This window comes from Ailuropoda melanoleuca, chromosome 2 (assembly GCF_002007445.2).
Source record: "Ailuropoda melanoleuca isolate Jingjing chromosome 2, ASM200744v2, whole genome shotgun sequence".
Classification (NCBI taxonomy): Eukaryota; Metazoa; Chordata; class Mammalia; order Carnivora; family Ursidae; genus Ailuropoda; species Ailuropoda melanoleuca.
This window is the reverse complement of record NC_048219.1, coordinates 46,378,650-46,402,889: the sequence shown is the minus strand read 5'-3', so window position 1 is coordinate 46,402,889 and position 24,240 is coordinate 46,378,650. Positions and strand designations below refer to the sequence as shown.

The window sequence follows — 24,240 nt, the reverse complement described above, 5'->3', positions numbered from 1 at the left end:
TAAGGCCCATGACATTTTCTAGGTTTGACAGGGTAAACTGGTTCTCACCTTTCTCTAACTTAGAGTCCATATTAGTTTGCTGGGGCTGCCATAACAAAATACCACAGACTGGGTGGTTTAAACAACATAAATTTATTTTCTCACAGTTTTGGAGGCTGAAAGTCCAAGATCAAGGTATGTCAAATTTGGTTTCTCGGGTTTGAGGCCTTTTTCCCTGGCTGCCTTCTCTCTATGTGCTAACATGGCCATTGTTCTATGTGTTCATACCCTTAGTGTCTCCTCATCTTATAAGGACACCACTCATATTGGATTAGGAGCCATCTGTATGATATAATTTAAACTTAATTACCTCTTAAAGACCCTATCTCCAAATACAGTAATATTCTAAGGTACTGGAGGTTAGGTCTTCAACATGAATTTGGGGATTGTAGGTGGGGATACAGTTCAGGCCATAACAGAATACTAGAAGAAACTTGGATTTAGTGAGGCTTAAGTAAAAGTTCTGCAAATCTTTTTTTTTTTTTTTTTTTTTAATATATATTTTATTTAGGGACGCCTGGGTGACTCAGTTGGTTAAGCGTCTGCCTTCTGCTCAGGTCATGATCCCAGGGTTGTGGGATGGAATCCCAAGTCAGGCTCCTTGCTCAGCGGGGAGCCTGCTTCTCCTTCTCCCTCTGCCTGCACACGCAAGCAGGGGCAGGGGCAGAGGGAGAGAAAGAGAAGCAGACTCCCTGCTAAACAGGGAGACTGATGCAGGGCTCCATCCCAGGCCCCCAGGGTTAATGACCTGAGCCAAATGCAGATACTTAACCGACTGAACTACCCAGGCACCCCCAGAATTCTGAAAATCTTAGCATAGCCTGGTTTAGATGCCTCTTTGGGAATCCAAACCAGGGTTTATGAGCATTCTGTTACAGCCAATAGAAATCTTAGCCCAGTATGAATATTATTAAATAAATTATGGATATTATTGATACAATAAAATTCCATACAGTAAGTGAAATTCTAATTTTTTCCCCTTTGTATGTCTGTTTTTTTTTTTTTAAGATTTTATTTTATTTATTTGACAGAGATAGACACAGCCAGTGAGAGAGGGAACACAAGCAGGGGGAGTGGGAGAGGAAAGTAGGCTCATAGCGGAAGAGCCTGATGTGGGGCTCCGATCCCAGAACGCCAGGATCACGCCCTGAGCCGAAGGCAGACGCTTAACCGCTGTGCCACCCAGGCGCCCCTGTATGTCTGTTTTAAAAGCATCTACTTATCATTAACAATCTGAATGATTGTTACACTTTTAGTCATTTAAAAGTATCTCATTCTATTACTTTCCTTTTTTTCTTTTTAGGGCTCAAGAAACATATAAAAAACACTGTGAAGAAAAATTTGTTATTGATATGATTGCCTTTCAAAAAGCTTGTGAAAGATTTCAAGATGCTAAAACAAAAGTTGCAATTATGAAAACGAATTTAGACTTTCAAGTTCCCAGAGGAGTGACAAAATGAACCAATACCAGGTTACATCTGTGGTCATTTTTAATTATGGCTAATATGTTTAGTTAAAAGATTTTGAAATAATACTATGAAAGAAGAAATACTCTATGTAACAAGATGGATTTGTATATAAATCTTCTAAAATATAAACAATAATTAAAGTGTTTCTCTTGTTGATCATAATTTAATTTAAATCAAGTTAACTTGGCACCCCCAAAAGTTTCCTTACATTTCCAGATGTCCAAGGGACATTTAAAACTTATTTCATTAACTGAAGGAAGTAATGCAAAGACATTATTTATATTGTTTCATATCCCAAGGATAAAAATCCTATTTTCAGTTTCTCTGGCAATCTTAGCATAGTAATTTCTGCCCCAGCTGCTGACTTTTGTTAAGACACTGTGTACTTTGATTGGTTTCATTACCTACTTTCATATATTTAATTATATTTCCTGTTTATTTTGTTAAAACAATTTCTGAATTTCTTATTTCAAAATAAAAGTTTCAGCATTATATCAGTGATTCATACTCTTTTAAAAATTCAGAAAATGTAAAATATAAAATGGAAAGTAAACATTCATTTTGGCTTCTTGGAGATTTTAAGATTTTTGTATTTTTACTTTTGATGTATTTGCCTTTTGCATACATTTGAGGGAAGAGAGTAAAGAGAGAGACAGAAGACACATAATTATGTAATTGTGATTATAAAGTATACAGAGATACTATATATATTAATGTTAATTCTGTTTAATCATATGGTATAAAATTAGAAAAATAGAGCTATAAAGAAGATATAAAATTCCTCTGTAAAGTGTAAGTTAATTTTCAGTAGTTTTTTTTCATTTATCTAGAAAAATAACAGCCTATTATTATGACATGCTCACTTAATACAATGTAACTAATGCCATTCAAAATCTCTCTTTAATACCTATCAGTTATATATGCAAGTTCTTAAGTGTTTGTTTTAAAATTCTCTAATTTTATTAGTCTATGGTAAATTTTCAAGAATTAAGTATTTTATAGCAGCAGTTATTCAGTTGTGCTTCTATGCTGGACTGCTAAAAAAAATGCTTGTAGTGTTTTCCTAATTTTGGTAAAATAATAGCTGTCTCTTTAATACCATGGCACCAGCTCTCACTTTCCTGTTCATTTGAAGATAACTAATTGAGTAAGTCACATTGGTATTTCTAATTATCTTTCAAAAAGAACAAAGGGAGATACTATGAGGTGGTAAAAAGCATGACAGATATAGGTTCCTATAACAAGTTAGATAGTCTCTATGCTACCCTAGTTTTCCATTCCATATCTGGATATAATACATCTCTTTGGGGAATTTAATGAGAAGAATAATACATGTCATATAGTATTATTATGATGCTTCACTGAGAAAAAAACACATAAAGCTACACAATGCCTTCCACACAGTAAGCACTTAATAAAGGTAAATGTGTAGTAATTGAGGCAGAAGTCTTCTTTATGGAGCTATAGGAGGATTTGTCACCTATTTATGAAGATTTGAGGAGAGACAAATATCATCAAGAAATAGAATTTTGTATGATATATTTCAATATAATTTATTTATTCAGCTAATAACTTTATTGAATGCTTGTTGACCTTCCTTTATTCTCCCATTCCATACTATTTATCTTTTATAAGCTTTATTGCACAACAGGTTATCCATAATGTCCTTGATTATTTCTATCTATACGAATGTGAGCTTCTTAAAGGAAAAACTTTTTACTTATCTCTGTGTTTCTGTTACTTTGTACTAAGGCAGAGATTGTATTACACACAGTGATTTTTTTGTTTATAACTCTCTTTTTCTATTTAACCTCTATCCCAGGTCAGTCTAATGACCTTACTGCCACTTAATGTTTTGAAGAATCAAAAATCTGTATCTCTAGGTTATATCTTTAGAATTAATATGTCTCCTGTATTTCCAATGTGTGCTAGCCTTTGAAGGCCTAAATTACTTTTTAAATCATATGTTAAAATGGAATTCACTATTTCTGTTTATTATTTCCTCCCTCCCCAATCTTGTTTCACCTATGTTCCCAAACTCCAATAGATTCATAACCATCTAAATGGTTTTCCACATTAAAAGTTTAGAAGATATTTTTTATTTCTTTCTCTTACCACACAACATCTTATTAACTATGAAGCCCTATAAATTCTATATGCGCAAGGTCTCTGTGTCAGAGACTGCTGGCTTTTCAACAAACCTATATCCTATTTCTCCAGGACACAATTAGTCTATATTTTCCAATTAGTCTATATTTTCCAGCCTCCCTTGCACAGTTAATTGCAGCACAGGACTGAATAATGACCAATGAAATCTGAGTAAAAGTGATTGCCAACTCTTCAGGTATGTACCATGCAGCGTCCTCCATGATTTTTTCTCTTCTTTCGCTATCTTGTAAACATATGCTAAAAATGGCTGAGCCACAAGATGAAAAGAGCATAGGTTCCTGAATCACTGCTTGTAGTGTGGTCAAGAATACCTACTTTATTCCTTACCTGATCCAAAGAAAATTCAATTATGTTAAGGTTTTTGTAACCCAATCGACTACGTTAGGCCAGCAGTTAATAGCGGTTTAATCAACAGAGAACTTGGTACCCAAAGTAAGGGTGCTGCCATTACAAAATCCCAATGTATGTGTTGTTGGCTTTCCTGGATAGTGAGGAAACTAACATTGAGAATGGAAATATGGAAACTCAGGTCTACTGGTAGCAAACTTTTTTCTCTAAGTACTAGTTGGTAAAATTGTAGGCTTTGTCTGCCAGCAGGAGTGAATCTTGGAATTGCAGAGGCTAACAAGGCTGATCCAAAGTCATTTGATGGAGGGGGGTATGGGAAATGAACAGGATAACAGGAGAAAAGAGGCCATTATGCAAATATACATTCATTAATGTAATCACATAAGGACAAGCTTAGAAAGAGACTCTAAAAAGGTTCTCAGATAAAAGTTTTCTTATTCACAGCACTGTTATTATACTTTATACAAAAAAACAATTATACAAAAAAACAAAACTATTACTTGACTATTTCTACTATTTTGGCTATTTATTGTTAACTACAATAATTTGTTATTATACAATATAAAAAATACTAAATTATTCCGTCAATAACCTAAAATGTGAGCGGAGAAAGAGGTAGAAGTGCCGAGTTTCTGTGTGCTATTAGAGGTAGGCTGTTATCAACTTAAAATAGGGTGCTATAATTATAAGATATTTTATGCAAACCTCATGGTAACCACAAAGGAAAAACCTGTAGTAGATACAAAAAAGGTTAAGATAAAGGAATCAAAGTATATTACCACAAGAAGTAAAAAAGGAAGACAGCAAGAGAGGAAGTAAGGAACTGCAAAATAGTCAATAAACAATTAACAAAATGGCAATAGTAAGGCCTTATCTATCAATAACTGTTTTAAATGTGTATATAGTAAATTCTCTAATCAAGAAATAGAATGCCTGAATGAATAAAAAAACAAGATGCAATGATACTGCTGTCTATAAGATATTCACCTTAGCCTGAAGAATACACATAGCCTCAAAGTGAATGGTTGGGAAAAGATATTGCAAACAAATGGTAATCATAAGAGAGCAGGGGTAGGTAGGCTAAAATTGGTCACAAGAGACAAGTGGGTCATTATATAATGATAAAAGGGTCAATTCATCAAGAAAATATAATGATTGTAATTGTTCACCTAACATTGGGGCACCTAAATTTATAAATAAATACAAATAGAACTGAAAGAAGAAATAAATAACAATAATAGCAGAGGACTTTAATATGCAATTCACAACAATGGAAAAATCACCAGACAGAACATCAATAAGAAACAACAGGTCTGAACAACAGTAGAGATAAAACAGACCTAGCAGACTTAGATAGAACATTCCATTGAACAGCAGCTGAATACAAATTCTTCTCTGGTGCACACAGAACATTGCCTATGGTAGGTCATATGAAAGGCCACAAAACTTGTCTCAACAAATTCAAGAAGACAGAAGCCATGTCATGTATCTTTTCCAAACAGAATGTCATGAAATTAGAAACCTGGACTAAAAGAGGAGTAAAATTCACAAATACATGGAAATGAAACAATAAACAACTGAACAACCAATGGATCAAAAAAGAAATGAAAAGGAAAAAATAAAAAAAAGATCTCGATAAAAGTGAAAATGGAAATATAACATACCAAACTATAACAAACCAAAGCTGCTGTAAGAGGAAAGGTTATAGCTATATAACCCTACATTAAAGGGAAAAAAAAAAGATCTCAAAAGACATAACATTATACATCAAAGAACTAGAAAAATAAGAATAAACTAAGCCCAAAGTTAGCTGAAGAAAGGAACTAATAAGGATTAGAGCAAAATAGTTGAAATAGAGACTAGAACAATAAAAAAGATTATTGAAACTAAGAGTTGATTTTTTGAAAAGGTAAAATTGACAAACCTTTAGCTAGGCTTACTAAGGAAAAGATAAAGGTCTCAAATGAATAAAGTTATAAGTAAAACAGGAGACATTACAACTGACAACAGAAATATGAAGTATAACAGTGCTGTGAATAATAATAAACCAACAAATAGAACAACTTAGAAGAAATGGATATGTTCCTAGAAACGCATAACTTATCAAGACTGAATCATGAAGTAGAAAATCCAAACAGACCAATAATGAAATGTAAGTCTTTTATAAAAGCAAAGTGGCATAATACAAACTTTTGGAAAGCAGGGGGTACATGTCATCTGATTAAAATGGGCAAAGGACCTAAGTAGATACTTTTCAAAAAAACAAAACAGGGGCGCCTGGGTGGCTCAGTCATTAAGCATCTGCCTTTGGCTCAGGGTGTGATCCCAGCATCCTGGGATCGAGCCCCGCATCAGGCTCCTCCGCTGGGAGCCTGCTTCTTTCTCCCCCCCACCCCGCTTGTGTTCCCTCTTTCACTGGCTGTCTCTCTGTCAAATAAATAAAATCTTAAAAAAAAAACAAAAACAAACATACAAGTGGCCATCAGACACATGAAGAGGTACTTAATGTCAGTAATCAGCAGGGAAATGCATATAAAAACTACAGCTAGATAGTACCTCATGCCTGGTAGATTATTATCAAAAAGTAAGAGATAACAGGTGCTGACAAACATGTGAAGAAAAGGGAACCCTGTACAATGTCAGAGGGAATGGAAATTGGTGGGAATGGAGAACAATATGGAGGTTCCTCAAAAAATTAAAAATGGAACTACCACATGATCCAGAAATTCCACTTCTAGGTAATTAATCAGTCAATCAATCAGTCATTATCTCAAAGAGATGTCCACACCTCCATTTTCTTTGTGGCATTATTCACAATACCCAAGACATGGAAATAAATATGTAAGACAGAAATAGTTGTTAGCCTCTTTTGCAGCATCAACATTCCAGAAGAGGCAGCTACTAGTTTCCTATGGCAGCAGTACCACAAGTTCTTACTGAATTTTTCCTACAGTGTGACGTCTTTTTGTTTCATGCTGCCTAGATCCTCTAGGTGCCTGCCCACGTGTTAAGCTGAATCGCCAAACTTCCTTTTCTCAAGTCTCTATCAAGGAGAAATAGAATGTGGGAGAGTGTGAATAGAGCTCCAATCATCTTAGTTCTATGTGTAGGGCTAAAATTAACAGAAGACTACGGCAGCACTTTACAAGCAAGAGCCCGTTTCTTGGGAGGGAATGTTTGGGTAAACCTACCAGGTGAAATCTCCTGTTCTAGTGAAGTATTGACTAAAGGCAACAGGTACACTGATATGTGGTATAGGAGATCATCATACATGCTAACTCTGCCTCATAAATACAGTTGACCCTTGAACAACATGGTTTTCAACTGTGTGGGTCCACTTATACACAGATTTTTTACAGTACTGCCAATGTATTTTCCTCATGGTTTTCTTAACATTTTCTTTTCTCTCGCTTGCTTAATCATAAGAATACAGTATATAATACATATTACATACAAAATATGTATTAATTGTTTATATTATCAACTCTTTATGTTATCAGTAAGGCTTCCAGTCAATAGTAGGTTATTAGAATTTCCGTTTTGGGGAGTCAAAAGTTATATGTGGATTTTTGACTATGTGGGGGGGTTGGTACCTCTAACCCCCATGTTGTTCAAGGGTCAACTGTACATGCAAAAACAAAGATCACAACCTCTATTGTTTCATTGTTGTGTCAATAATATATTTACATAATTAATATGTCTTTTCCTTCCTCTCTGTTTCCCCTAGTCCTTATATGTATAATATTAATGTAATATCATAAGGGAACTGAAGAATAACGGACATTGTACATAGATCCTGAGTTCCAAGTAGGATGTAGTAACCATAAGACTTTGAATTATTTCTCTTAGAGATTTGGATGTATACTTTTTTAAAAATTGTATTAAAGACTACTTGCATTAGAATTGAACCACTTTTGGGGGAAATACGTGTTGGTATCAGAAGAAGAAATGTAGGTGGACGTTTGTTAAGTTCTTTTTTTTGTTTTTGTCTCTACATCATCTGAATGCCCTTTTTTGAGGAAATAACCTTTGGCCAAGTCATGATTTGAGATATGGACCCATGTCCCAACACAAAATTTAGAAAAATCAAATAAGTTTCACCCCAGCTTCTGACATACAGTGAGCCATTTGATGTTCATGCTAGCACTTTCAATCCTGCAAAAGTGATAGAAGAGACAATTAAGTCATTCATGATGGCATTAAGAGTCTAATAGTGTCAGCAGCAAATTCCCAGTGTTAGCAGTCCAAAAGATAATAATTTCTGTGGCGTTGCGCAGCCTAGACTCTTGCTACCTAGCTTCTTTGGTTTCTACCCATTTTCTGAGTTTGATCCCCCTTGATCTCCTGTTGACTCATAAGTTACCTGATATCCTTCCAGTGAGTATAGTTAGTGCTCTCACTAGCAATGTAATCAGTAAGAATAATAATGTAAGAATAATAAGAATTCTTATACCCTTAGTTCATCTCAATAAATCTTAATTTTCAAATATAAATAATTATTTCTGAAACTGACACAATAGGCTTTTTGCCTTAATGACCCAGATCAGTGCCAGAGCCGTAAGAAGTGCTAAATTATTATAATGATTGTTTAATAATTATTATATTAATTCATATTTATATTAATAAATGATTGCTATCAGTCATCTTCAGTGCTGTGATTTTTTTTAACTTTTGGGGGAAATTGGAAGGAGATACATCAGAAGCAGATAATCAAAGGGCACAATTAAAAGTCAGTCATGGTGGTTTGAGCATACAGCCCCATGACACTCATCCTACCTTGTATTCCGGTAATCTGTCTACTTGTTTAATTTCCCCAGTTTATAAAATCCTTGGGGTCAGAAATGTGTGTCACCATCTTTCCACTCCCAGCTGTCTCTGGCAGAGTCCTATTATACACCATATGTGGTCCTCAGCGATCATTCACTGACGTCTTATTCAGCTGTGATTTAGTGAGTGTTCCCTGGGGTAACTGAGTTGAAAGACCTCTTGTAAAGCCTACATGCAAAAAAGAACAGAAAAACTGCTTATATTTAAAAAAAATTATTGTAAATGTGTATGTTGAAATGATTGAATAATTATTCTCTCTTTGCTCTAGTTTTCCGTATGTTCCTTTTGTCACCTTTACTGATTCCTTGTCTTCTAAATATACATCTAGGCAATTCAAGTCATTTAAATGCACAAACATTCTCTCCTATGTTTTACATATCAATCCTGTAAAATCAAACTTCCATACCCTCCTATGACACTCACCAAACTCACTCACCAAACTCCTATGACACTCACTAAACACATTCACCAAAAGCACTAATAATTTCCTATTGGCTAAATCAAATCAACATCTTTCAGGGGTTTTTGTTAGTTTGCTTGTTGTTTGTTTTTTTAATTTGTGGAAGCTTGGATACTATTGATTCTTCCCTCTTTGACACCTGTTTTTCACCTCAGCTTCCATAACACCATGTGCTAGTCTTCATATTCTTCCCTACCCTTCTGACCTTTCTGGGAGGGTTTCACATTGCTTTTTCCTTAAATGTTGGTGTTACTCATGCTTCCACCTACAATCTTCTCAGTCTATATGTTTCCTGATTGACAGTATGCAGGACTTTAGTTTATGACATCACCTATATTTTAGCAGGTCCTAACAGCATCTCTCCTGAACACCAAATACGTTTCTAATCATCTAACTGCACATGCCCCCATATAGCACTCTGATTCAACATGCTACAAATTAAAACCATTGACTTTCCTTTCAGAACCTATCCCAAGGGTTATCCCTAACATCCCTCTTTACTTCACATCTTATATAATCAGAATCTTTTTATTTCTGCTTTTGAAACTCTCCTCTGAATCTCCAGTGGCAGTGTTTACTTTAGTTCTTACTATTTATTTCCTCAAACCTATCATGCGTATTTTCTAAAATGCAAATCTACTCTTTGGTTGGGTCCCCATTCCTATAGGATAAAGTCAAAATCCTTCTCAGTAGGAAAAAAAAAAATCCTTAATGATTTTGCTGGTTCCTACCTTTTTAGCTCTTTCCTGCCTTCAGAACTCCCAATTCCAATTTTCCAAATATCAGACTGGTCACAATTCTCAAATTCCTCTGCCTGGTGTGCTATTATCCCCTTTTCTGCTTGCAGAATTTCTGAATGATCTTCTAGAGTCAAGGGGCATACTCTGTAAGAGTTTTCTCACATTGTTTCTGTGCATGCCTCCATTATAATACTTATTACATAGCATTACATCAAACTAATTACATAATGTTACAGCTATTTGACTGTAGATTCCCTGTATTTTATTTTTTATCCCAGTGCTAAAAAAAAGTCAAGAAAGAAGGATATTTTAAATTTTCTGTGTAAACTATTTAGTCCTTAGCATAGTTTCAAGAACAAAGGATTACCTCTTAAAATATTTGTTTCTATAAAATTTTCTGACCTGTGTAGGGACAACAGATTAATGAATATATTTTATAGACTGATAAAGCTGAGTTAAGGCATTCAGTAGCACTGAAATTTCAAGAAAACACTCTTTTTGCTTTATTCTTTGAATTAACTATCTCAACTGTTCTGCTGAGGAATCAACTTTTAGGTTAAAAGCCCCATTTATAGTAATTTCAAAAACCTCCTACTCTCCCTTTTTTCCCACATTTAGAGGGAGGGAAAAAAAAAAAAACAAACTTGAAAGCTGACTTTTTTTTAGAATTTTGCTTCTTCTAAAAATGTGGTTCTTTAGATAAAGAAGAAGAGTGATTATGAAAGTTTAAATAAAGAATGAAGTACTTTATCATAGCTTTGGAAAGAGTTCCTAACACACTACCTGCATGCATAATTATTAACTATACTTTTCCTGGCCTCTTGTCTCCCCGCCTGCCACTCTTCTGCTAGCCAGAATACAGATTACTGTCAGGCCGCCTATGAAAATGTCAACCACTACCAGGCCACAAACCTCATGATTCACAAAGTAAAGTACTTTGGGAAAGAGGAAAACCACTGCTTATCACGTTGACATTGGCTTTCTTCTATTTGAAGGGCCAGAGACTTTGAGCTTCAAAAAAACACCAGAATAGGTTTTTAATTGTTTAGCTAATTTATCTCAGATTATAACGTGTGACCTGTGACATGCGCTGGACCTCATGAAAATGGCTGACTTGCATGTCAGAAATCTGTAGATATTGGCTTCATTCACCTAATATTGATGTGTAATAAAGGTCTCTATTACAAAGTTTTCTTAATACATGGAAAAACACAGCACATCATAAAATGTACTTTCTGTGTGTACTCCTAAATCTGTGGATATGTGCATGTGTTTCCATATGTACATAAATACAAAGGTGCCTATGTCAATGAGAGCTGCTAAAAATGACTAAAGATAGGAAAAGCAGTGGCTCAGACACTCAGCCGAAGGAAACTTCTCTTGGATTTAATTTGCCTGAAGGGGAAAATATACATAATTTCCCAGGCCTTGAGGAAAGAAGGACTTTTTATCTAATTTACTTTTGGAGAGTGTGATAAATAGGTGGTAAAAAAAGATAACGCCTAGTTCCAGGTAAGAGACTGTCGTATGAGAGCCTCTGTAGGGCTGGATTCAGACTTGTGAGGCTTGAAGCTTATTCAGCTTGTAAGGGTCCTTTTTTAGAAAAACTATTGAAATCACATATATGAAGTCAGGCAGAAAACCTCAGAAAGAGCCTATAAAACAAGGGATACTGACCTTAAGCTTCATTATCTTCACTATAGATTTTCCTGTAGCCTGGAAAACTAGCACTCTCTTGAAGAGGAAGGAGAGAATTCATGAGAAAATGTCACTATTGGAGCTGCAGAACCTTCATTTATCTCATGAATCGAGGTGGTCACCAACCAGGCCAGAACTGAATGTTAAATTTGTATAATTTACAATACCTCAGAATTGATATACATGGTTTCCAGAAGTCAAGAAATGTTTGAACTGATATTTAACAACTTCTATATTTCATATCAACACCGCCTTTATCATTTCAGGATAATCTCTGATTAACAGCCAGAAATAGGCTATGGTAACAGATGCTCAAATTTCAGCAGCTTGGCCCAACTTAGTTCATTTCTCACTGAAACTACGTGTCCAGTGGGACTGAGGAAGGTGCCACCATTTTAGAGCTTCAACATCTGTTACACATGGCCTCCAAGTCTGTTACAGCAAGAAAGAGAGCATGGTGGAAAGAAGGTAGTCCAACAGCTCTTAAATGCCTTGGCTCTAAAATGATATATGTCACATCTGCTTATAGCCTTTTTTCCAGAACTTTTCACATGGACTTGCCTAACATAGGGGCTTTGGGAAATTCTGGGGAGCAGATAAAATGTTTTGAGTACATGCACAGCCATACTCACCTCTTGAGTATGGGTGCTCTAAAGAGAGTACCCTTGTGTGTTCTCTTTAACCAATCATCACAAGGAGAATTCCTTTCTAATCTTTCTACAGATATGGAAACTTAAGATCTAAGTTATATATATTTAATAATTAGCATGATGATGGATACATAGTGAGCCCTTAAAAGTTTGTTGAGTAAACAAGCGAATGAAGGAATAAATGGAGTACAGAACATTCGCAATGACTTTAATTCCTGCAAAAAGCAATCATGTGTTCCTAAAATATCCAGCAAGAAAGCCCTAATACTATAAATTAACTCTGTGCTTTTCCCCCCTCTATATCTCTTTTCTGGTCTCACCTGATTGTGACCTTTACTAAATAAAATTATTTGCATTTCAAAAATCTTAAATTCTGCCCACTCAGCCAGGTTTAATAAAGGATTTGAACTCAGAATTCTTACGAAGATTAGCATAATTTTAAACAAAAACAAAAAATTGACCTTGAGAACTTAAGTGTAAAGAAGAGTAATGTTAAGCTAAGGGAGAATTTGACTGTCAACTATACATCTACATGGTATTTGCCTCAGAAAGAGCTAAGCCAATAGGAGTTTTCTTTAGAGAGAGGAATTTTCTAATTCTAATGAATATGGTTGCATGATTACTTTATTAGTGATATTTATTTGGACTGAGTTACTGGCATCTTAAATGAATTAATTTCTACTAGAATATATTTTGTCTGGTGAGTTGTGTTATATAGCTTATTGCATGACAGCACTGTTTGAGGGACTTTTTCTCTTTTACCTCCCACTGGCCAAGGTCTGATACTATCCTGAAATATTGTGTATGGGATTCCCTCCACCCCACCATTTTTACTACTGCTTTCCAAAGAATTGCAAGATCCAGCAGAGTTCACCTGATTTTGCCTTTTCCTTCCTCCTATAAATCACAGACAATCTCCCTGTTCTGAAGTACTGACTTTTCTTTGAAAAAACTAGCTTGCACCCTTATTTCATGGTGTCTGAGTCCATCACCAACTAAGAGCCTTGGAGAACTGTTTCCAGTAATGGACTCTGTACTCCCTAGTGTAGTTAATTTCACCCTTATGGTCAGAAAGAGTTAATGTCCTTTGCTACCAGGGTGTAACATATACACTGGGAAGATGATACCCTGCGTATTTCCAAAATGGACATCTTTACAAGTCATTAGCACTTTTATCTTCCAGAAGTTTTCTCTATTTTTTTTCCTCCAGAAACTTTAAACTTATACAATATGCAACCATCACTCTTTGGAAAGGGCATTTCAACAGATTTGATTTTCTTATATATTTTTGCCTTTCACACAACTTGATGAGTTGCTTCATTAATCTCTTGGTCTCCCTGCCTCTCCTCCATCTGGCATCACTAGCAGATGGAGGCAGAATTGCTCAGATATAAAGGGACAGACTCCAACTACAAATATATCATCAAAGATAGCAAACAAAGATACTTTGTGATTGTTGGATGGTAAAAATTACATAAACTCCATCTATTATTTAATGTAACTTATTAAATATGGGCTTTCACAATTTACAATTGTGGTATATAAACTGTATATATAACTGTTTACATAAACTAAAACCTAGTGATTGTGATACATAAACTATGACTTGATTATAATTTGTACATTTATTCCAACAAATATTTATTAAATACCTACTATATACCATGAAATTAACTGGGGATAAAATGGAGGACAAAATAAGGCAATCTTTGTTCTCAAAAATATATAAATAATAATTTCCAGGATACCAAGTATTTAGGGTACACATAAAAAATACATAGGGTAGAAGGTTTACGTAAATTTGGTATGCTGCTGCTCTTCTAACCTTCTCACGTAAAACCTCTATAAAAGCCTTCGCAGGCAAACTTTATCCACCTTTGCTTAGTATGTATTAGAGTCAATCCATAGCAATCAGTCAATCAGCCCATTTTTCAAGAAACAAATCTTTACTGAGCTCCCACTCTACACAATTTACTGTGCTTGGCCTGTGGTGAGCTCGAAGAATTGTAACGCAGTACCTTTTCTTCACTCAAAGAATTAAACAAAACAAAACTTGGTACTAAAGGGGAGGTGCATGGGGCAATGTATGAAATAGGTGATGAGGATTAAGGAGGGCACTTGTTGTGATGAGCACCAGGTGATATATGGGACTTTTGAGTCACTATATTGTACACCTGACACTAATATAACACTGTATGTTAACTATATTGGAATTGAAATTTTAAAAAAGAAATAAAAAAATATGGTCAGATACAAAAGGCACATGAAATGGTAAATACAATACTAGAGAACATGCGATATACCCCAGCTGTGTACTGGGCATCCCTGTTTGGAAGTTCGGTAAGCACCTCATGCTATCACCAAATGCACCCTCATCTGTCCATCCTACCGAGGCTACTCTTCCCTATTCTTTCTGTCTAAGGCAGACACCAAGGCAGCATTCTGGATCCCACTACTCCATTGTCCCCCTTTTCCCTTCATCCAAAAATCAACAAACTCTTTCCATTTAGAATATTTAGAATATATTTCTTAAACCCAAGTACTTTTTGCTATCACTAGTTCAAACCCTTGTCATCTTTTACCTTGATATACTGCAACGCAGCTGCTTAATACTTCCTCCCAGCTTTACTTCCTCCCAGCTTTTCTCTCCCCACACCTCAGGCACACTGATCTTTCTAAATATAAATCCAGACCGCTTAGCTAAAAAATAAACCCTTAATGCCTCTCCACTGCCTTCAGATTAAAATCCAAGCAACTGCACATGGCACAGAAAGTCCCTTATGATTTAGTTTCTCCTGCATCCAACCTCATCCCCATCTGGCATTTACTTGCTCTGTGTTCCACTCACACACAGCCACTCTGATGATGGTGCCACTTTTGCCTAGAGTGTTCTGTCCCGCCTATCCCCTCCCCCCTTACTTTGGCTTACTCTTATTCCTAATTAAGAGACTGCCTACACATACCTTCTTTGAAAAATTGTGTCTGTCACTCCACCCTTCTTATCCCCTTCTGAGTGTAGTGTCCCTCCCGTATGTGCTTATGACTCTATACATAGCTGTCGTTGTTTCGTATTACACAGTGATCTATTTGCCTATTGACTTTCTTCCCATAGCCTTTAAGGTTCATGAAGTTAGAGACATAGCCTCTCATCATTTTCTAATCAGCCATCCACACAGTGCCTGATATAAAATGAGCACTAAGTAACCATTTGTTAAATTGAATTAATAAATACCATAAACACTCAGGAGACTGAGCAATTAGCCTTAAATATTTACTGGAAATAAAACCAGGTAAGATGCAAATAAACCAGCGGACACTGTCAGACACAGAAGCTGCTCAATTAATGATAGTTCCCTGTCTCTTTAATTGTCTCTTGAAAATTGATTGCAGTTGCATAAATGAAGGTGCGAAAGAGGAGTTTTATAAATTGGGGATTGTATCAGTCTCCACTTCAAAAAGTATTTGGGGAGTAAAGGGAGGTTAGGACGTAAAGAATGTGAGGCGCTGAGGAAGGGAAGCCCTGAAAGCCAGCTGGAGGACTGGACAAGCAGTCACTGACGACTGCAGCTAGAAGCTCTGGTGGAGAGGCTGGGGCCCAGGTCCAAGTGCAGGGAGCTGCAGTACCTGGGGATTAGAAGGAAAAGGAAGAAAGTAATTGGCCGAGATCAGAGAATAAATATAAACAATGTAGCAAGGAGAAAGAGTTCAGAAAACTAGACCCACCTGGTGAAGTAGGCTTGAGAGGCCTGGCGTGGAAACAGCTTGGACTTTGGAGTTAGAACATTTTGTTTTTAAAAGCTCAGTTCTGCCATTATTGACTATATGATCCAACGAAATATTTAATTTTCTAAGCCTTAGTTACCTCATGTGGAAAATGGGGATAAACTTTGTAGGTAGTGTTGTCCTAAGGATTAAATAAAATAATATGTATAAAGTTCCAGGGCTTATTAAACTTTCTGTAAAATTTAACTACCATGTTATCATGTTAGACGATTGGGTCTCTCATGGCCCCTTTGATATTTGTTGTTCGTAATGTTATTAGGAATGGAATCACAATGAAATTTTTGAGAGAGAGAAAGAGAGAGAGAGAGAGAACAGGAGTGGGGAGTGGGGGAAGCTCAGAGAGAGAGGGATAGAGAAAATCTTTAAATAGGCTCACACCCAGCATGGAGCCCAAGGCAGGGCTGGATCTCATGATCCTGAGATCATGACCCGAGCCGAGATCAAGGCTCCAATGCTAACGGACTGAGCCACCCAGGAGCCCCACCAACATATTTTTGAGCAAAGAAATGGAGGCATTTCTCTATGTGTCAATCTAGCACATGAGTATATTGCTCTTTAAGTATTTATAACGTGTTTCTCTAGCGTATCTTATATTTCTAGAGGTGTGTGAGATGATTTTCATTAGATTGCACTTGCGTTGAGGGCAGAAACAGTATCCATCTTCTTACAACTTTCCACAGTACCTAAAGCAATCTAATACCATGCACACAGTTGACAATTGAGGAATGTTGTTAACAGCAGCAACTATATCAGCGTCTGTCTCATACAACCTACAAGTTTCTTAGATTACAAACGAGCAGAGAGAGAGAGAAGCATTTTCTGTGTTTGAAGTGAATTGACCAACTATGAAACATAGCTAAAACAGGATATGAAGTAAATTGTATCAATTCATGTGCACTTGAACAAACAAAAAAATAACTTGTATTGTTCACTTTTAACCTTAACTAAATGTCTAGGCTAGAAATTATAAGAACATTTTTCAGATGAACTTGTCTTACTTGAAATTATAAAAGTATTTATGGAAATTCTCATTTTCAGAAGATCACAGTAGTGCATTTTTCATATAGTTAGGAAAATCAACAATGTTCTTATTAAAAATAAATCTTCAAGACTTGGATAAGAGCTGTTTGCAGGGTAATCTTTGCTCCCACTTTTATTGGTCCTTCAGGATAAACACAAATCCTTATCACTGTCTCTCTAGAACACAATGCGTGCCAAGGGGTTTTACTGGAACTAGGTGGATCTGTTTACAGGAAAGATAGGATATGCTAATCTGCGTGTTCTACGAGTTCTGCTAAACATAGCTTCAGGGACAGTGCCTACACTCTTAGATCACCAGGCGGCTGTTTGGGCTAAGAAAGTTTCCAGAAGGCAACTCCCTGAGGCATTCCAACAGCAGAGTGGTCACGCGGGCATCCGCATTCCAAAGGCCTAGGGGTTCTCCGAAAACTTCCCAGCCCTCAGTGGCCTCCCTGTTACATTTTAGCAAGCAAGGTATTATGGCTGATTTCATGCTCTACGTTAACCCTAACAAGAAGGCATTCAGATTTCTTCTTAAAGAAAGGAACAAAAAGTACTGTTCATTGAGGTTCATTTGACCAATTATTAAGACTGCTTTGCATGTATACTCATTACCATTTGACTCGTTTGTTGAAGTACCATTCATACATGTAATACTGTTCCATTTATGGGGCCCAGGATTTCTACTGATATAAAGGCTAATCAAAAGAGGGCAGGTTTCTATCAGTTTTCCTAAATAAAACCTCATATCCTATGGGTAATATTAATTTAGCCTATTGAATAAGGAGATATAAAATGGAAGCTTTTGAAACCAGTAGAATTTGAACTTCATGCCCCCAAATTAACAACCCTATAACCACCATGATCTGCTAGAAAGCCCAGCTCTAGAAGCTCCTTGGGACCATTGTTTTCATGTCATTATAGGATCTGGTCCCAGAAGTTGTGTTGAGAGGACTTTCTTAGTAAAACGCATTATTGTATGCACAATGCAAGCTGTTCACTCAGCCTTTGTTGTCCCCTGGTCCTGGGAAGTCATTTAGAGGTATGCCTGTCACCACTGTAATTCAGATAATGTGCTGTCTATCTTCAATTTCTTTTAACTAATCTTTTGTTTGTTATTATTTTGTATTAAGTTTTTACTTTAATTTCAGAATAGTTAACATGGCAGCTTTATCTTAGTTTCATGTGTACAATATACTGATTCAACAGTTATATACATTACTTTGTGCTCATCATGTTAAGTGTGCTCTTTAATCCCCAACACCTGCTTCACCCATTCCCCCCCCCGCCCCCCGCACTCTGGTAACCATCACTTTGTTCTCTATGGTTAAGATTTTGTTTCTTGGTTTCTCTCCCTCTCTTTTCCTTTGTTCATTTGTTTTGTTTCTTAAAGTCCACATATGAGTGAAATAATATGGTATGTGTCTTTCTCTGACTGACTTTTTTGACCTAGCATTATACTCTCTAGTTCCATATATGTTGTTGCAAATGGCAATATTTCATTCCTTTTTATGACTGAATAATATTCTGTATAATAAGATATGGGGTGCATATATATATATATACACACACCATATCTTATTTATCCATGCATCTATTGATGGACACTTGGTCTGCTTCCATAATTTGGCTATTGTAAATAATGCTACAATAAACAGGGGGGTATGTGTATCCCTTTAAATTGGTGTTTTGTATTCTTTGAGTAAATACCCAGTAATGTGATTACTGGATCGTAAGAGAGTTCTATTTTTTAACTTTTTGAGGAAAATCTGTACTGTTTTCCACAGTGCTTGCACCAGTTTGCCTTCCCACCAACAGTGCATGAGGGCTCCTTTTTCTCCACAGTCTCACCAACACCTGTTGTTTCTTATGTTTTTGATGTTAGTCATCCTAACAGGTGTGAGGTGGTATCTTATTGTACTTTTGATTTGTATTTCCCTGATGATGAGTGATATTGAGCATGTTTTCATGTGTTTGTTGGCCATTGTATATATTATTTGGAGAAATATTTGTTCGTGTCTTCTGCCCATTTTTAACTGGATTATTTGGTTTTTTGGGTCTTGAGTTGTATCGGTTCTCTATATATTTTGGATACTAACCCTTTATCATGTATATCATTTGCAAATATCTTCTCCCATTCTGAAGGTTGACTTTTAGTTTTGTTGATTGTTTCTTTCACTGTGCAGAAGCTTTTTATTTTGATATAGTCCCAATAGTTTATTTTTGCTTTTGTTTCCCTTGCCTCAGGAGACATATCTAGAAAAATGTTGCTATGGCTGATGTCATAGAAGTAACTGCCTCTGTTCTCTTCTAGGATTTTTATGGTTTCATGTCCCACATTTAGGTCTTTAATCCATTTTGAATTTATTTTTGTGTATGGTGTAAGAAAGTAGCCCAGTTTCATTATTTGCATGTCACTGTCCAGTTTCCCCAACACCATTTGTTGAAAAGACTGTCTTTTTCCCATTGCATATTCTTGCCTCTTTTGTTGAAGATTAATTAACCATATAATTGTGGCTTTGTGTCTGGGTTTTCGTCTATTTTGTTGATCTATGTGTCTATTTTTGTTCCAGCACCATACTGTTTTGATTACTACACCTTTATAATATAACTTGAAGTCTGGAATTGTTATACCTCCAGTTTTGCTTTTCTTTTTCCAGATTGCTTTGGCTATTCAGGGTCTTTGTAGTTCCATACAAATTTTAGGATTGTTTGTTCTAGCTCTGTGAAAAATGCTTTTGGTATTTTGATAAGGTTTGTATTAAATCTGTAGATCACTTTGGGTAGTATAGACATTTTAACAATAGTAGTTCTTTGAATCCATATGCATGGAATGTCTTTCCTCCTTTAACCAATCTTATAAGAAAATGAAACAGTAGCAATTTCTCCCCTGATACTCCTAAAACTTATCAGTACTACTCTTAGGTGGCAGTGCTTTCTCCTTCTTACTATAGTTATTTGTAAATGACTTAACATCACTTCATTGTATGACCACATTTCATTATCAGAAAGTTTAATACTACACACAAAAGTATATGTGAAGTATGTTAGCTTACACACAGCATATACTCAATAAATTTTACTTCCTCAGAGGATACTTCCTTCTGTTTTGTGTTTTCCTTGTTTTGTATTTTCATATCATGCCTTATTTCCTGACAGACTTTTTACAATGTTAACTAATTGATTGATTAATTAATTATAGTCATTTACTTAATATATAGTTTCCCAATAGATTCCTGAAGGCAATTATTGTATTTGTCCTACTGACCCCTATTCCTGCATCTAGCATAGTACCTATAGGCATCTGGGGATATTTTATAAATGGGTGAAAACTGCTTAACCAATTTCTGCCTCCTTCCACAGTTACAAAACTAATATTTTATTCTACTGCCCCATAAGGCTGTTTTGTTTATTCTCTGTTTCTATCTTGTAATATGTTAGACCTCTGTGTGTGTATATTACTTACACCCAGCAGGAGAATCTGGGCCTGCGTTTTCTGCAATGGAACAATCCTCTTATTCCCCCCTCTGTCTCATAAAGGAATATTTTGAGAGTTAATCATGTAGTTAACACATTTTCCAGAGTCCTTGTTTCTGTTTTTCTCTTTCACTACTCACCTTTGGTCATTTTCCTGATCATTAATACTTGAAGAATACTTGCTTGGTGAAATGTGTTAGTAGAGGTTTAGGCAAGGGAGTGATTTGTAAGTTATCTTTGCTATTTCCTACACTCTGCTATCTTAGATAATCAAGAATTGAGTATGTATCTTAGAGAATGACCCCAAATAAATCTCATGAGTTTTCCTAGTGGCAAACTCAGGCTGAATTAAAAAGCTGGTAAATGCAACCATAAGAAATGTTTAATTAGCCTAGTTAGATTAATATTTTTCTGGCTGTTATTGTCATATCTTTATTAGAAATCAAAATCTGAGAAACTGTAGCAGCATTCCAACTGGTCTTAAGGGTTAACTTGCTTCAAACTTATGAACTCCTTGCTTGCTGACCAAAGTCCCTTGACCTGCAGCAGAACTAACCTATTTCCCTTGCGACTTGCAGACCACTGGCCTTGAGGAGTGAAGGAACAAACTTTCCCAGAAGAGTAGGAGTGACTGCATTTGAAAACAGCTGCCACTGATGTCCTCAAGTCTGTTCGGAGTCATGTCGACATGTGACTAACCCCCTGGACACCTGCTTCTCCTGCACACAGCCCACTTCCCTTTTTCCATTCCTTCCCCTTTAAAACTCTCTGGCTTTGCCTGGAAGGGGAAGATGGTCTTTGAGACATTAGTCCATCATCTTGCCAGCTTCCTGAATAAAACAATCTTTCCTTTTCCAGCATCACTTCTCTTCTGAGTATTGATTTTTGAGCAGTGAGCAGCCAAACCTGAGGTCAGAACCAGTTTTGTGTCCAGTAACAAACTACATATTTTGAGGAACAAATATTTAACTTTAGTTAAATCTTTAGTAAGTGTATAAAGTTATATTAGATAGCAATTTATTTGGAATTCTATTGAAGTTTACATACAGTTTATTCATAGAACAAAAATGTGTATATTAATTATGTTACCTTAAATGAAATCAACCTCCTCTCCATCCCACCAAAAATACAAAAACAGGATTTCTTTCTATTTACTGTGGAGAGTCAAAAAGAGAAATGTATCCCCTTAGAAAGCTGAGTTCCTCCAAACAGGAGTTTCTTTATCTTTGTTATCTTTCTACATAATGCAAACAACTGGCTTGTCCCTAAGCAATCATGTTGTAATCAGTCAATAGGACAGTAACAAGGGTCCTGCTCTCTCTCCAATATTTCAGTCCTCCAATAAAATGATTTGCAGAGTTAGTTTAATGGAATGCTGTCACCAGATTAACGGCCTGGCTTTAAAACCATGTCAATCCCTTGACTGGACATGTTTTTGATAGGTGTCCTGGCATATAGTTACAAGGAAGAACCCATTAGCCCGCATCAATGTTGTATTTTTCTGAAGCATTCAAAATTTGCACTTTGTGGTAATAAGCCAAATTATCATATTTGTGCTTCTTTATTTTAAAAAAAATCATTAGCTTTTGTTTTGCTTTGCTTTTATTCTTGCAAGGCGACATAAAGGGTTGTGGAAAGCTATGCAGTTTCATGATTCCAGTTTGACAAGGTGGAGTAATAACATCCTTTAAAGTGCAGTGTTTTCCTCTCCTCTTTCTTTCTTTTTATTTTTCACACTTTTCTTTCCAATAAGGGGGATACTTGTGTGTGTGTGTGTGTGTGAATTAAACTTGATTTGCAAAACAAAGGAGCTCTATTTTATGCACAAAGACCTCACTTCTATACCTTTCTTAATATCTCAGAATACCTGTTGTCTTTCACATGCTTTCTTTTTGTGTCAGGCATTTCTGTGTTCTGAAGCAAAGCGCAGAACTGTTTCTTGTGCTGGGAAGGTTTGTCCGCTGAGGGAGACATCTGCTTTAGTCATGCATCTTTGGTGTCCAAGCCTTTTAAGTCTGGCCACCTTATAATGAGGTGCTCTGGGGGCATCAGCAGCTAACTGTAGTGGGATGGAGTCCAATATGAGTTTACCTTACATAAAATGTTACATTTTTGTATCTGATAACTTAAGAGCAATATTCCAATGTATTAAGATTAGAGAAGCTCAATCTCTAAAATGAATTTGATGGGGGGTGGTCACCTGGGTGGCTCAGTTGGTTAAGCGTCTGCCTTCAGCTCAGGTCATGATCTCGGGATCCTGGGTTCAGGCCCCACATTGGGCTCCCTGCTCAGTGGGGAGTCTGCTTCTCCTTCTCCCTCTGCTTCCGTCTCCCCACTTGTGCATGCGCACGCGCACTCATTCTCTCTCTCTCAAATAAATAAAATCTTTAAACAAAATAAAATGAGCTTAGGGACAGTTCTGCTCACAGAAATTAAATATCAGGAGTAACCAAACAAGTATCTTTCTTTGAATAATTTGGTTCTTTTACTAATTTCCCCATTTGGAAAAATCTTGCTTAGTGCTTACTATGTGAAGAGGTGCTAAGAACAGAACATTGAACAAGACAAGATATGATGCTGGCCTTCGAGGGATTTAGAGTAGTGGGGAAAATAGAGGGGTACACAGGTAATTATAATAGAGTGCGAAGTGCTTTAGGAAGAGTTAAGTACTGAGTGCTGTGGCAATTCTTGATGGTAGTCGAGGGCAGAGCCTCATCTAGCCTTTGGAGATTCAGGAAAGTATTAAGCCAGGATTAATGGCTCAGTTGAGTTAGCCACATGAAGAAAGGGATGATGTGGAAAGAGTATTCTGGGCAGAAACAAAAGAGCAGTGACCTGATGGGCAGAGAAAACAGGGTGAATTCAAAGAATTGAAATTCATTTAAATAAGGGCCTGAAAGGCATCATCAGAACTTGGGACCTTATCCTGAATACAGCTGCAAGCCAATACAGGGCTTTGAGGAGAGGAATGACATAATTAAATGGGTGATTTAGAAAGATCATTCTGGGTCTAAAGTGGAGAATGGGTTTGAGTGGGATAAGATTGGAGGCAAGAAGTCCATTAGGAGGTTGCTAATATAATCCAGGCAGAAGATGGTGAGGCTGGCGTTAGGTACTGGAAAAGGGGCTGACTAGGGGCTGAAGAAACATTGTGTCAACTTAATTTTTGGGTTTCTTGGCTCCACAACTGTGAGACAAAACAACTCTGTTTTCTGGGCCTCCTCAGCTGTGATACTTGTTATGGCAGCCCAAGAAAGCTAATACAACTAGAAAAAGGAGGATTCCAGCTGGACACAAACAGGAATTTGCTAGATGGTAGAGTTGTTCAGAAGGGAAAGGCCACAATGGGTTTCCACAGGCAACTGTTTCCCAGTAACTGGGCCATTTTACCACATGAAGTGAGTCCAAAGTTTGAGCACTGTGTCTGCCACTGTTCAGCGTGTCTCTTCACATTACATCATTGACTTACGGGAACGAAGCTGAGTTAAATAGCTAGACCTTGATTCCAAAGCAGAACATTGATTTGCTAGCTCTCCTAATTCTCCTTCACAGGACTCTTG

At 36.5% G+C, this 24,240-nt stretch overlaps 1 protein-coding gene across 1 annotated transcript in view; it reads left to right on the top strand.

Moving 5' to 3' along the window:
- LRRIQ3 (leucine rich repeats and IQ motif containing 3) overlaps window positions 1–21,406 on the top strand; it is a 194,614-nt gene extending 173,208 nt beyond the window's left edge. Inside the window, exons 8-9 of the mRNA XM_034643783.1 lie at window positions 1,343–1,510; window positions 21,259–21,406. Of these exons, the coding sequence (XP_034499674.1) occupies window positions 1,343–1,499 (157 nt within the window). The 3' untranslated portion in view covers window positions 1,500–1,510; window positions 21,259–21,406. The remainder of the gene's footprint in view (window positions 1–1,342; window positions 1,511–21,258) is intronic.
- The last annotated feature ends 2,834 nt before the right edge of the window (window positions 21,407–24,240 follow it).